Here is a 15,275-nt window from a genome sequence, read left to right on the forward strand (position 1 = left end):
TTTTATAATTGGTGTGCGGAAACAATAAGCTTGAGCATTTTGTTGCATAGCTTGCAATTTGACTTTAAAAAGACCAAAACGCCAAACTTCCTGTGTTTATCACAAAAACATGGCAGCAACCCTGTGCACTGTCATAAAAACAAGCAACCATTTCTGCAAGAAAACTTGTCCTTCTAATTGTATTGTTGCACAAAACCAAAACGTAAAGACGCTCACTCTCGTGTAAACTTTAAGAAAACAGGAGGGTGCTGTTGCCATGACTACGAACAGATGAGCTCCAACACAAATTCAGGAAAATTGACTTAAAATAAAAAAAAATAATAATAATAATAATAACAATTTGCAGTGATTTCTAAATAACTAAATGTGAGATCATCACATTTTTACTGTATTTTTGTACTTTTGTCATTAAAAGCAGATTTGGATCCTTACAAACATGTAAACACAAAGCGGGTTTCAAAGGTAAAATGTGTTTTTGTTTTATCTGCTTCTCGTGATGCTAAAAAGAGCCCTGTCACGTCTGCTTATCCCTCCCTGATGGTCCTCAAGCATCTGTCATGGCTGACCTGCACTGTAAAAGGGAAACATGAAGAAAATCTCTGTAATTTGTTACATTTAAAATGATCAGTTTTCATCAAATTGACATTTTTAATTGATGGTTTAGTCAACTTAAAAATGTAATTTGATAAAAACGAATATTTTTTTATGTTAAATCAAATGTTAATTGATACAATGTTTCGCTTTTTGCAGTGTGAGCTCCTCACTCTCACCTTCTTAATCTAAAAAAAAAACCAAAACCACTAGCATAAAGGTATAGAGATTAGCATAAAGGGCCTGTAGGGAATCATTCTTCCTCCTCATACTTTCAAATGAGCTCCACATTCTAGCGTGTCTTAAAATAAGACGTTTCACAGTCATGTTGAGTGTGGAGAACAACCATTCTCTCATCTCGTTTACAGTAAACATTGAAGATCTACTTTAAAATGCTCCACTTTTTGCCTCGGTGTGGGTATAAAAACACACCTGTGAGCAAGGACATGACACAGTTAGAGGAGAAGAAGCATGAAACAACGTCGTCTTCATGTGTGCTTTTTCCTCCCACCACAGAAGCTCTGCCGTCCAAAGTCTGTAAAGGCAGTTTTGGGTTCCAATGGCACAACGATAAGAAAAGTGCTGAAGATGTCTGTGCACGACTTCAAAGAAAAGCCCTGTAGTGAGCCGGCTGAATGCAGACAGTCTAAACCTCGTTTTCCAGCGTTTGCATGAGGATGAAAGCAGACGGGTTTTCCTGCCAGCTTCTCCCAAACAATAACTTAAAGGTTTTTCCAGCTGACGGTCGAGCTGCTGAGGACAAGTGAAGCTCGGAGCTCCACCCCCGAGAGCAGGAGTGAAGCATGAGTTTTCAAATTGAAGTTGAACTAGAGCGGAGTTGGTGAAATGTGAGAATGAAGACTGGAGGTCAAGCGATGGAGGTGTGAAGCAGACGGCGGCGGTGAGGATGAAGACTCAAGAAAAGGGCTCGTCTTCATGCAGGTCCTCCAGCTCCCCCTCTCTGGGTCCATCTCCTCCACTGCTCTTTCTAAAACAAACAAACGGAAAAGAAAAAATAAACCCAACAGCAGATGCTCTTTTCATCTCCAGACTGGCAGCGGCGGCTGAAGCCTCGATGGTCACACTACTAAGCGCATGCTAGTCTCTGAACCTTCAAAAGCATGTTTTATCCTTTAACGACAGATTTTTCTGGAATGCCGTTCACAGATTTTTAAATGGGTTCGTCCTTTTAGCATTAATGGTTTGCTTATGAAAGGTGCAGCTGCAGAAGCACGTCTAAGCTGCTCCTGCCACGATGGAGGAAAGCGAGCACTGATGAATGCTACAGCAGCTGGCGGGCGTGGAACAGACACGGAGGTCTGTAGGGGGCGTTACCTGCGGGAGGGGTGGAGTTTTAAAGAGGGACGGAGGGGCCACGAGTCCCTGCAGCAAAGAGGGAGAAGAGACGGAGAAGTCGTGAACAAGAAAACACACACAGTGCTGGAGGTGCTTCATGCCCTCCTAATGCACACATCGATCTGATCATCTATTATTACGCTTTTTTGAACTAAAACATCAATAACCATTATTAAATCAGAAATGCGTTTTCCAGCTTTTACTCACAAGAGCAGAAACATTGGAAAAGCTAAAATTCTTATATATTTTATTAGTGTTCTATTATTAAACACAAATTCAAAATAAGTTTCTTCAGGATCAGTTTTTCTTTATTATTTTTCTCCCTATTTTTTATTTTATTTTTAATCGTGTGGATTGTGTGTCCATCCCTGTTTTCTTATTCTCGATGCAGGTGGAAATACTTCACAAAAACACTGTATTTTTTTCTGAACGAGAAAAGAGCTTCTTGCTAGCCCGCTTGTCTTGTTAGCTTCTGGCTTCACACATCACAGCCTCAGCTTGAACCTCATGGAGTTTGTGGTGTTTGCAGCTAGTACATTTTCTTCTCGTGCTCTTTATTAAAAATGTTCTCCCCTCTCACAGTCTTGCTGTGCTCCTCTCACCTCTGCAGGACCTTAAAAGAGCCATGCTGCTCTTCCTTCACCACTTCTAATCATTAGCAACCACTGTGTGCAGCTACTGAGCTGTGCAGTCAGGCTGGACTGTTAAACATTCATAACCAGCTTCCTGTGGTTTTTTTTATTCACTTTGATGGTAAATTCTGTCTTTTTCCCTCAACATGTTCTCAGGTTCCACCTGGGGATATAAGAAAACATGAAAGGTTTGAAGAAAATTCCACACTTGGAGTGGCTCCGTATTTCTAGCATAAACATGAAACAACAATTCATTGACACACTCGGTAAAACTTGACATGTCAAGTCTTTTTTGTGTTTTATCACTTGCAGTCAGACCTCTGAGACAGTGCTTTTCTCTTCCATTAGGGGGCAGTATTGCTTTGAACAGACCACATGTCCTCAGAAAACACTTTCACCTGAAAAAGCAGCTCAGACTAACCAAGAAAGCTCAAATCTGATGGAGGAGAATAATGCAATATTGAGAGTATTGAGGCTCCACCTTTAGTGCAACAAACCCTGAATTAAATCTATACGGCTCCAAACACCTTTATGAGCCAGGGGCCCCCACAGGACAGTAACAGATACCCATCTCTGCTTAGATTTCCTCTCGTCTGTGTGAGTTCAAACTGCATGACGGAATGAGGCGATGAGTTATTTTCCTGTGTGAAGCTTTTTTTGTTCATGGTAATCCAAGGCCAGCCTGAAGCCCTGTTTGGTCTCCATAGCTCTGCACCACCACGACTCTTTCCCGCCCTGCGAGCGGCACACGCAGACGCTTTTAAAGGCTGTAAGTTATGCTGCATTCAATCAGAGAATGAATTATGGTGCTATGGCAACACTAAGTAGCAGCTGCTGTAGAAGCAAGACGGAGTACAAGTCAACCTGTTAGACAGAAAGGGGAGTCAGGTGTGAAGCGCAGACCTCTGTTGGTCGAAAGCAACATCTGCAGCAGCACTGAGTGATGCAAGAAATGAATTATATAAGAGAGAGGAGGACATGATGTGCTTTTTGCAGGCGGGAGCGTGCCAGCTTACATGAGCAGGCTGCCGGGGGCAGACATGGACCTCTCCTCCCTCCTGCTCGGACTCTCAAACGGGTTACTGAAGGAGCGCTTCCTCAGCATGGCCTTCACCAGGATCTGCAGGCAGCAGCACAAAAGTTCAGATGAGGCTGGAGTCCACTGACGCAGATAACATCAGGGCTTCACATGTGCAGAAAAGGGGCCTGGTGAATAACCTCCTCGCTGAGCCCAGCCGAGCTGATAGTTAATTCATGTTTAATCATTTATGAACATTATAAGTGAGGCTTTGCATATAAATGCTGCGGGCATGCCAGTTTAAAGCTGCAGTGCAGATAAAACAATGTGGTGTTTGGTATGCAGAGTGAACGCCAAAAAAACAGAATTCATTTTACAGAGACAAACAAACAAACAAAGAAAAAACAGTTTGATTATAAGCAATTTAAAGCCTTTGCATTTTGCTTTTAATTCAACAATGAAAAAATCTAAAATTAAAAGCTGTCAGAAGATCAGCATGTGAACCTAAGCGGAGCAAAAAGGTTCAGTATTCTTTGTATGGATTTCGTTTTTTAATAATGGTAATTATTTAAATTTAATCAAATGGATAAATTAACAGTTGAGATCCTTTAGCATCAATACAGATTTCTTTTCCTTTACAGACCCACTCAGAGGAAAATCATGATCTATTCTGATGCAATGTGTAAACGATTAGATCCATGTACGTCTTTGTATGTGTATAAACCAGGGAAAGGGGAAAAAATGACATATTAGGCATTTTTTTGTTTTTGTAGATTTAGTCTCCAGACACGTAAATGTAATCAGAACTACATGTTTTTACATTTTTGTTTCTGTTCAAAGATGTGTGAATGTATATTATTAGTTTGAAGTTCTTTGTTTTCTCATGTTTTCTGTTATAAAGCTTTACAAAAAAGTACTTTTTGGCTTTTATCTTCTTGTTTATTCCTGTTGTTTTTTTCACTTTTTACTGATCCAAAAAATTATTCGAACCTTGACTCAAAAACAAAAAAAACTCAGAAGTTTTGTGATCCATTACACCCCTAGTGTAAACAGAAAACTGATGGGAAATGGGAGCAGATGTAAATTTCTAATAGACTCCTGCTGCTCTGCAGAAACCATGTCTGAAAAAACGAGAAGGTTTTAGATTTTGGCTAAAATAGGTTATTTCATGAATGAAAGACCACTGGTACAACAGACCAAACAATGCTCAGAGTGAGACTTTAAGATGCAGCCACTCCTCTTTACAACTCTACAGCCCAGATAACCAAAATTCCAGAGCACCCATGTAGCAAAGTCCCTGATAAGAATGAGAGTGTGCAGAGTTGGACACCATATTGGAAAGGGCATGATGTCTTTTCACTGCATAGAAGGACTCGCCTCTGTCGATTGGGGCACACTGTTTCCAGTGCGCTCTGACGGTGTATGAGGAGCATCTGTTTTTTACACCGCTTTTCCTGGCGATTATTGATCCTTTTCGCTTGCCATACACGAGGAGCACAAGGAGTCTGCAGCGGTGTTGGCTACTCACCTGACCCGTCTTGAAACACGGACCATGGAGCCTAACAGTTCGTTTAAGTCTTAGTATGTGTGTAGATTTGAATCAAATCACAACCATGGCATGCATTTTGCTTCCTATATGACATTTATTTATAGAAAAGTTTGGAATGTCGTTCACTTTGGACAAAGACATTAATATGACGACCTGGGTCTTGTTTTGTGATAATCAGAGTTTTTTTTCTTTTAAAACCTGACAAAAATGGAACATTTTATGGTCATTTTACTGTATCTGTTAACCGGTGTGTTTTTGTTTACTGCCCTTCACAATATGGGATCAATGTTGACATAAATTGGACAATGGTAACAGTCTGGTTTAGGGTCTCCAGCCTATAGAATTCATTGTGAACACAAGCTTTGGACATTTATTCTGAAAATAACTGGAAACAAGTCACCAGCTTTATGTATTCTAAGCTCACCCAAATAATTGACTCCAACACGCCGTAAAACTTGATACTAATTTTCTGCACATAAAATTAGACTTCCAAACATCCCTGTAGACCTGGATGCTGCGTGCTTCTTACCACGGCAGAGAGGCTGGGAACAAACTTCACAGAGTTCTGGATGTCCTCCTCCGTCACCTCCACCACAGAGCAGTGCTCCTCTTCCAGGGGCAGGGGGTCAGTGCCTCCTCTGGTCACCCACTGGTCCATCTAAACACAGAGTCGGGGGGGGGTCAGTGAACAGACTAAAGCTCACTCAGACTCCATTAGGTCTGAGAGCCGCCGTGAGCGTCATGGTTTAATTCTCCGTAAGAGGCTTTACTCTCTGTGATGAGTGTTGATTCATGCTGTAAATATGCCTGCAGTTTTTAATCTTGACTTCTGTACGACATCATGTCTGATATGTTCAGAGGCTTCAGATTAATGATTAAGCATGCATTACCAGTTAGGGACTTCTCTTCCTCTGTGGTAAGTGTTGTGTCACATCAACCAACAATGAACAGGCTTGAACAGAAGCTTGTGGCAGTAATGACTCTGTGATGCTACAAGTTAGTCTTTCTGTTTATCAGAGAGGACGTGATGTCATCATTATAGCTCCTCCTCTTCTGGGAGGAAGATTGACAACTTCAAGAACAGAGAAAATGGCTGGATTTTGGACAAGATGGCGCCGCATATCATCGGCAGGAAGCAGGAATTATACAGCTATCCCTAACCCAAAAGTGTCCAGATCTGTAGAATTACTTTTAAAACTTAGCGATATAGGGGTACTTCCAGCTTCCTGGTTCTGGACGATGATGAGTGCAGCCAGGTTCTCTTTTTGCTTCTTCTTCCCAAAATGCAGCATCCACTTGTAAACAGCTTTATATTGAACTAGCTCTAAAGTTGCATTGTTTGAAATATTGTAAACAATTGCACATGATGTCAAAGGCTGATGTGGTCAAATGTTTTCTTTACAGGATTTACACGACGCCAGTGTTTGTGCATGACAGCCGCCATCCACGAAGCCTCATTATCTCTTTTCCATTAACTGTCTCTGGTGAAAATGACTTAGTGACACATGATTAGACTGTGTCATGGAAACATGGACGGGAGCGGAGGATGTCATTTGTCCGGTCCCAAACCCCCAGAGTGGCCCTAAAAATGGATTCACTCACTCGTAGAGGCACTGATCACCTCGGAGACAAACAGGTTTGATCATGCCCTGCAGTTAGAGACACCCTGCTGCACCAATGAGAGTAAATCAGAGCATCAGCATTCACAGACTCTGGCGGGGAGGGGAGGGATGGAGAGTTGTTTTTCTCTGCAGATTACCTTGATCTCAGGAATGGTGATTCTGGTGTCTGGGTTCTTATCCAGCATCCGCAAGATCAGAGTCCGCAGCGCTTCACTGATCTCTGGTCTGCGGAGACGGAGAGTAAGATTCAGAATCACAATTCTGTGACTTCTTTTATTGAAGAACGTGTGTGGATTTTTGCTAAGGAAGTCAAGAAGGCTAAAATGATCTTTTTTACTATTTATCATTATTATTATGTTCAATATTTAAACCTTAGCTTAATTTTCATCATTTTATTGTGATTGATTGATTAGATTGACAGAAAGAGCAATGTCTTTTATTTACACGTTTAAACATTTGGAAGCGTATTGCACTAAATTAAAAAGGTTATTTTTGTTCTATCTTTGAGGTTTTGGGCTAATTCTGGGTTAAGCTAATATTTTCGAAACTTCAGATTTTTTGGCTGATTTGACATCTACTATGTTTTTTTTTTTAGCAAATTCTGAGTTAAGCTAGTATTTTAGCAACATGCTAGCTATTTTTTGGCACATTCTATTGAGATAGGAGTCTTAGAAATACTGGTATAAAATATCTTGTAAATGTTTATTAAATCAATTTTGATAATGACAAGAGTGAAAAAGAAAAGTTTTTTTGACACGTAGATTTTCTGTTGGCTTTTTTTTCCAATTTAACTTGAACAAATCATCTAGTTGGAGTTTAAAGATTCATCATGATTTCTGCAGGTCAAAACCATTTTCACAATGAAAACATTTGCTGCAATAAAACCTCGATTTGAGTGATATTATCAGCAAACCAAATCTTCATCTAAATGAAATGAAGATGCAAACGCTCCCCTGGATTCTGTGAAGCCCCCAGGTGAAATGAGAACAACTGTGCTGATTAAACAACAAAGGAGAAGCATGATAGCTGCAGAAATGGGTCAGAACCTCATCATCATGAAGAGAGCAGCCAGCTGAGATCCACAGTACTGAATGAACAATGGCCCAATCAGTTCTCAATTACTTCAAATTACCATTTAGAGGATCGTTAACACAGTTCTTTTTTTATTATGTTCAGAATGATGGTTGTGAGAGCATATTTACAACTATGATTGTACTGAGGGAGGACAGCGTTTATTGTAAAAAAATAAACGTTTCTGTAACCTCTCACCCTTTGAAGTTTGGTTACTTTATTCAACAGGAGAAAAACTCACACGCCTGTTTTTTTTTACTTTTTTTTTTGCATTACCTGGGAAGGCCTGTGATCTTTTCTGAATGTCTTCTTTGAAAGATCTGGGAGGTGCAGAAGCAAATAGGTGTGCAACTTCTGTCGCCTTCACACGCTTTTAATGACAGATGGGTGACATTTAAAGTACGCTCATACTAACTGCCTTTCAAGATCCCGTCGCTACAGCCTGTGGGAACTGAAGCAAAGTATAGATGCGATAAAAGTCACTGGCAAGAGTGATGAAGAGGGAAAACGCAGTGGCAGTCGCTAAAGCACTGCAGATTTATTTTTTCTCTTCTTACATTAAAGGCAGAATACAAAGAACACCGCATGAATTCGACTCACGTTTCTGGGAAATCCACAGGCTTGGTCTTTATCTTATTGTGCAAAGCCAGTATGTACTCGTCGATAAATGGACACTGCAGGGAGAGCAGGGAATGAAAACCACAAGAAAAGGACACGGAGCAACTCTTACTGCCGCTTTAAAGACCCACTCCAATGAAAATAGTGTTTTTAGCATGTTATTGTAGCTTTTTTTGATAATGGAGGACATATTAAAGAAAATTATGGGTATTTCTTTTTCCAAATTGTTGTGAATCATGAACAGATGAGGCATCTGGCTCAAAACTAGATAGCTCCAATATTTCTCGCTATTTTTGTTGTGCTGCTAACGTTAGGTTGGGGGTGTGAGGGGCTGTAAGCTAGCGGGAGAGAATGAAAACAGAGCGCTGAATTATTGTTGATGGGAAGAGGGGGTGGAGTTGCTCCGCGTCAACAGTCTCTCCCACAACTCAGATGCATTTTTTTAAGTTTTGGCTAAAAAACCTCAATCATAACAAGAAGAACTTTTTGAAAATTGATCACGACGATCGGAGTAGGACTTTAAAACAGACGTAACAAATGAAAGCAGTAATTAGCATTAATCGTTCATTTAAATAGACGATTGCTTCTCAAAGCTCATGTAACAAGAATTAAAAAGGTGGCAGAGACGGTTCTCACTGCCATGCCACTGGGTCCTGTTAGCAGGCTAGAGGGGAGAGTGTGAAACAAACACCTAACCAGGCGACTGTTGCCACTTGTGGACCGCAGGCTGACGGATGAGTGAAGGACAGAAAATGTTTAGACTTGCCTTTCCAAAGACGAAGCAGTAGAGAGTGACTCCCATGGCCCACACATCCAGCGCCTTCGAGAGAGTGCAAATAGTGACATAAAAAACAGATTAAAGGCAAAAAAAACCCCACATTTACACAGGTAAGGAAGTCCCTCTTGTCAGGGCGAAGTATGACGATGTCAATAAATAAAGATTGTTTTTTGTATACAGGCAGACTTGGATGAGATGCCTTTAAGAGTGACTTCCCAAATGGAATAGAAGAGCCTCAGTTGGGCTGTTTGTGAGCCTGCCTCACTTTATGGCCACTCTCAGGAGTGGAAACTCACAGGGCTTCGGCACCATACCGGATAGTCAGATTTCACCTCTGATTTACATGCTGTATTAAAAAAAAAAGGAAGGTTTAAGTAGAGCTGCAAGGCCAGACTAATCAGAAGAAGGAGCTCCAGGTCTGAGTACATTTCCTGAAAGCTGGACAAAACAGCAGGCTGAGCCACTTAAGTGGCTCTCACTCCCACAGCGTTTGACTGCAATCACATGTTCTATTATGGTTTCTCTTTTATAGGAAAAGCAAACTATCCAGCTTCTCAGAAAAACACCAGAGAAGGAAACGTTCCCCATACAAGTATTTGATTCAATCGAAAGTGTTGGGGACATTTCTGATCTGTTGCTACTAAAAGCTTCTACATAAACTCTCTCCACACTCGTTCACTCCGGGTGTTTGGATGAAGACATCTAAATCTCAATCGAACTTCAAATTAATGATTTCAAAATTAAACTGAAAATGACATATAATTAAAACAACAGTTGGGTGAAATGTCACAATTTCTACTGATTTTGTGTTTTGGTTCAACTAGAACTTCTCCCTGTGTCTCTTTTACCTCTCCATATATGCTTTTTGGTGAAGAAAAATAAAATAATCTAAATTATTTTATTTAGATTAGTTAAGTTTAGAAATTTATAACTGAGGTGCACCTCAAAGATAAACCATGTAAAGGTTTTTACGTCCCTGCTGACTTGAAGAGGTCTTGTTTGTGCTTTGTTTCCTCCTGAATACACAGATTTTAAATACTAAGCAAAAATTTGGTAAAAAGTCTGATATTTTATGAGTTTAAAGCACATATTATGTTGTGCTGTCCAGAGCTGCACTGAAGGATCCGGTCCTTTATTTTGAAAGGAAATCATAAGAGTTTCTGTCAAATGTAAAAATAATTTCATATTTTAGTTTCTCTTTATATTTCTGTTTTTATTCATGCCAGGAAAGAAGCATAATTCCTTTTTATTAATCAAAAATACATTGTAATGAATGCACAATAGTATCAAAATAAGATTTTGAGGCTCGTATTAGATTTAAATCAGTAGAAAACAAGCCCGAATTACCCTTTTACTGTTAAAAGTTGCAGTCCGCTGATCTAAGCAAAAACAATTGCAAAAGTATGAAAGAAATAATTAGGGAAAAATATATTTTTTATACAATAAAATTGTTGTAGTTTCTATCAACAGTGCAGTTTGTCATTTGATATAAACATTTTTTGTGTTTTTCAACACAGCCACATGCGTCTGATTTGGACTAACTAATATAGAAGTATACTGCAGTGATGGAAAAGTTCAAAAAGCAAGAGTGCTGTCTGGTTTTTAGGAAGGAACTGGAAACAGGATTTTTGAGATCAGGTGGTTCTCTCAGATGACTAGACAGCTTCCATTGGCACTTTTACCCTCAGAACACAGTGGAATCACAACTAGACGTCGTAAAATGTTCATATTGAATAGATTTTGACTTCATGAAATCGGTGACGTCATATCTGCCGTTTAGCAAAATGAAAGTACGGTGCCCGAATGGCTTTTAAAATCCTTTTAAAAACAATACTTTTAAAAGAAGTAATCTTGATAGCTTACTTTTCCACTGAAGCTCTTGTGCTTCTCTGACAGGGTCTCCGGCGCCATGAAGGCAGGGGTGCCGGCGGTGCTGGACAGTAACGCGTCATTCCCCTCAAACTGGTTGCTGACTCCAAAGTCGGCTATCTTCACATGACCATCATCGCCCAGTAACAAGTTAGAAGGCTTGATATCCCGGTGGATGATCTTCTGATAATGCACTGAGAGGAAAAAGAAAAAAAATACACAATTTATTTAGTGTTTAATTAGCAAAAAGGAAGCTAAAACTATATTTACCTCATGGGAAATAATGAATGAATGGTCTAATTTATTGATAATAATAATACCAGTTAAAGAGATCTTCCTATTTTACATCCTCACCTTTCAAGATTGGTGAAATATTATTTAGCTGCATGAAAACGAAGACATTTAATATTAAATGCTTAAAGACAAATGGCTTAATATGAAAATCTAAGAATAGCTTTAATCTTCAAATTAGTCTCTTCTTTAGCCTCAACCATTGATTGCATATGAGAGCTGGGCTGAGTCACCCCTCCATGCTTGAACCCAGCCACTCATGGACAAAGGCGGGGTTATAAACCGACCAATCAGAAGCTGAAGTTTGGGGTCTCACAGAAACGTTCAATGGACAGATTCTCCCAAAACTGCTTTCACTGCTCACTCCTGATTGGTGAGACTGGTTGCCATAGAAACGTTGACGTTGTCTGGTTCCAACATGGTGGCGTCCATATCACAAATAATAGGAACTGAATTCATTTCATTCCATTGGAGCCAGAAGTCAGCCATTTTCAACCTGAGATCTTAATCAGCAGTTCCATCTGTCGGAGGGCCGATATAAGAATCCAATGATGGATGACTTGTCTCCACATCACGACTCGTATTGAAGTCCACGTTTTTACCCTCAGTAAAAATGATATCAACATGATCTCCTCACTTTCCTCACATCTCCCTTTTAAAGACAAACATTCATCTGTGAAATGTTTGATAGTAGATGACACGCAGTGGAGTGAAATAATAACCATGTCTTGGGGAAATGATTGTCATTACCGCAGCCGTAAGACAACCATGTGAGGAGTGAGAGCTGCAGGTCAACCTGGACCAAAAGTTAAGTACATCTCTCAACAGCCTTCTGGATCAAAACCCTTCACTCTGTCCTGATGGGATAAGTGGAGGATTCTCGTCTGAGCTGTGAGACGTGAGGCGTTCAAGGACTCTGTACTTACATGATGTAACCATAATAATGCTCCAACATGCACTGATGAAGAATAACCCTGCAGAGTCAAAATTGTATTCAGACTACAAAAGATACTATTTTTAATCCTCTTTCAGGAAACCTACTTTATGCTGGACAGTCAAGAGAAAATTGGATGGACACATTAAACTTTTAGTTTGTTTCAATCCCTGGAACAATTCAATATAAAAAGCAAGTGGCAACATTCAAGCAAACTAAATGAGAAAGTCATTAGAATAACTGAAATTGATCCAGAAACAATATACACTAATCTGAGGTTCAGAACACTCTTCCTTCAAACATCAAAAGAAAACACTGTTATTACAGTTATTTCTTTCCTCGACTCCCAGTGAACGCCTTTTAATCTGGAAATATGCACATATGTTTCACCAAAATAAAACTGCAGTGAAGCGACTTACAGTACTCTATTCCCAGGATGATGTCTCTGAAGTAAAGGCGAGCTTGCTCCTCAGAAAAGGGATGCTCGGTTGGCACTTCCATCACCGGACTGCAAATCCAAGCCAAGAAAGAAAAACGCGTTCAGATTTCACTAGACTTTTTTTTCCATATTGAATACAATGATTTTATTTCATCCATCCATCCATGAACAGGTCATCAGTCTATTGCAGGCCCACCACACACTCACATGTACACCTATAGGGACAATTTAGTCATCTATTAATCTATGAGGCATGTTTTTGGACAGTGGGAGGAGGCCGGAGTCAGCCGGGCATTAGCATTAGCCGTCCTATGGGGATTCCCATTAAACGTTAGCATCAATTTCTACTTTTATCGATCAATTATTGAATCATTAAGCTTAAATCAATTTAAATTGATTAATGGATTCTATAAATCAAGCATTAATAATTATAGCAGACAACAGAGCTGTAAAGTCCTGCAGATTTATCACCTGATGATTGATAACCTTATTTTCTTTAGGAGACACTCCTTCCCTCAGCTTCTGGTTACTTTTATATTCTGATTGTTTAAACCGTTTGATTGAGGACCCAATACAAGCCGTATTATTTTTTCTGTTGTGCTTATGATATTGTTACTTTTAATTTAGTTTTTTTTGTAATAACAACCAGGTGAGGAGTAAAAACACATCTTGAAAAATTACATCAGTTCCCTTGAACATCATTGAAAATGCAAATGTATCCCCCGTATGCCTGAATTATTATATAAAAAGATCTTCAGTGTATTTTTAACTGTACAAAGTGAAACTAAATTATATAGAATCCTGGACTGAATCTCAAACAACTAAATAAATAAGAGAATAATATACAGTCCAATCGTGACAAAAAGCTATTATACTGTAATGTTTTAATTGTTAACATAATCAATGTAATTCCAGCAGATTCTGAAGGAGAAAATCAAAAAACTGGATGGAACTCAGGTGTGAAAAGGGTTGAAAGGGAATGACAGCATCAATAGTCACTGATTAAATCTAAACCTACATTTGCCCAAAGATTTAGCTAATTTTTTACTCAGATGTTGAAACCATTTTCCAAATATTTGGTGGATTAACTCTTACCAAATTAGCTGTGAAGGAGCTGCTTTGGAAGATGTATTTAATTTAAGCATCTTTTGATTCAGTTCTGTTACGTTTATGATAAATTACAACGAATGCTAAGATTTATGCATTTACAAATGAGAAATCAAATCTTTTTTCTTTTTGTGGAGTGGAGAGAAGCAGCAGAAGCATCAGGGCTCGAGGCGCCACATGGCTGTCTGCCATCGCTGAAGGCTGTGAAAGCACCAGAACATTGGGCCTGCTTTAAAGCTCGTGATGGACAAACACCGAAACATGTTCAGCTTGGAGGAGAACGCCGCAGACGCCGAGGCGGCAAAAGACAAATGGCAAGGTGCAAAATGAGGAGATTCCAAAATAAAAGGGCATGCTCTGTACTCACCCCTTTGGCATGAGCTCAAACACTGCAGGGAGATGGAGAGAGGAGACAGATGAGATCAAACATGGACTCATTAGTTCACACATCTGTACGTGACCGCTGCTGAACCTTCTCATTAACACTTCCATCTTCCTTACAAACTATCAGAAAGAGGGGGGATTTCTGCAGAAAGTGTGAGTCCTGAGGCGGCGTGGAGGTTCTGCATTCTGAATAAATTACTCTTGCTGACAGCGACAGAGAGATGACAGAAAACAAGTGCTTACCCATGTGGAGGTTATCGTCTGATGGGTCGTCCAGCACCTGCAATTTCAACAACCGCAGATGAATGTGAGGAGAAAAGATGCATCACTTTGATAAAATATACATTTTTATTTTAAGGTTGCCGGCAAATGTCTAACAAATGACAACAACAAATGTTGGTCTCAAATGATAGAATGGAATTTAATATCCCTGAGATTTATGAACAATTTAGCTTTAACCTTGAAGAACCCACAGGGTCAAATGTGGCCAATGAATTTTTATTTTTATTTATTTGGTAACTTGAGCATTTTTGTTTTAAATTTTTAATTGATTTTTTTTTTTACTTGCTGTTAATTGCTGTTACTTATGATGGAGTATTAGGGTCACAATTAAAATTTAATTTAAAACTAATAAAGGGGAATAAACTCATAAAGCTATGAGAAAAAAGTAATAAAATTATGAGAAAAAAACTCAAAATTTTATTAGAATTAAGTCGTCAAATCTTATAGAAAAAAAGTCACAATTTTTATAGGAATAAAGCCATAAGATTAAAAGAAAAAAGTCAAAGTTTTATGAAAATACATTCATAAAGTTAAAGAAAAAGTCAAAATTTTACAAGAAAAAAATATATAAAATTTAAAGAAAAAAGATCAGATTTTTACAAGAAAAAATTCATAAACCAAATAGAAAAAAATAAAATTTCACTAAGATAAAAATGTAAATGTATTACTCTCAAAGTTGCAGATTAGCTTTTTAAAAAAAATAAAGTTGTAATCGAATACAAAAATAAAATAAA

At 39.0% G+C, this 15,275-nt stretch overlaps 1 protein-coding gene across 2 annotated transcripts in view; it reads right to left on the reverse strand.

Annotated features, from left to right (window-relative positions):
- The window catches only part of camkk1a (calcium/calmodulin-dependent protein kinase kinase 1, alpha a), a gene marked incomplete at its 3' end in the record, with an annotated part of 64,415 nt that continues 49,140 nt past the window's right edge, over window positions 1-15,275 (reverse strand). Inside the window, 11 exon segments of one of the 2 annotated variants that reach the window (XM_024265695.2) lie at window positions 1-1,579; window positions 1,927-1,974; window positions 3,596-3,699; window positions 5,676-5,804; window positions 6,906-6,993; window positions 8,440-8,513; window positions 9,224-9,277; window positions 11,099-11,298; window positions 12,749-12,837; window positions 14,243-14,264; window positions 14,503-14,539. In XM_024265695.2, the coding sequence (XP_024121463.1) occupies window positions 1,507-1,579; window positions 1,927-1,974; window positions 3,596-3,699; window positions 5,676-5,804; window positions 6,906-6,993; window positions 8,440-8,513; window positions 9,224-9,277; window positions 11,099-11,298; window positions 12,749-12,837; window positions 14,243-14,264; window positions 14,503-14,539 (918 nt within the window). 2 annotated transcript variants of the gene reach the window in all.

The sequence above is a fragment of the Oryzias melastigma genome, linkage group LG14 (genome assembly GCF_002922805.2).
Source record: "Oryzias melastigma strain HK-1 linkage group LG14, ASM292280v2, whole genome shotgun sequence".
Classification (NCBI taxonomy): domain Eukaryota; kingdom Metazoa; phylum Chordata; class Actinopteri; order Beloniformes; family Adrianichthyidae; genus Oryzias; species Oryzias melastigma.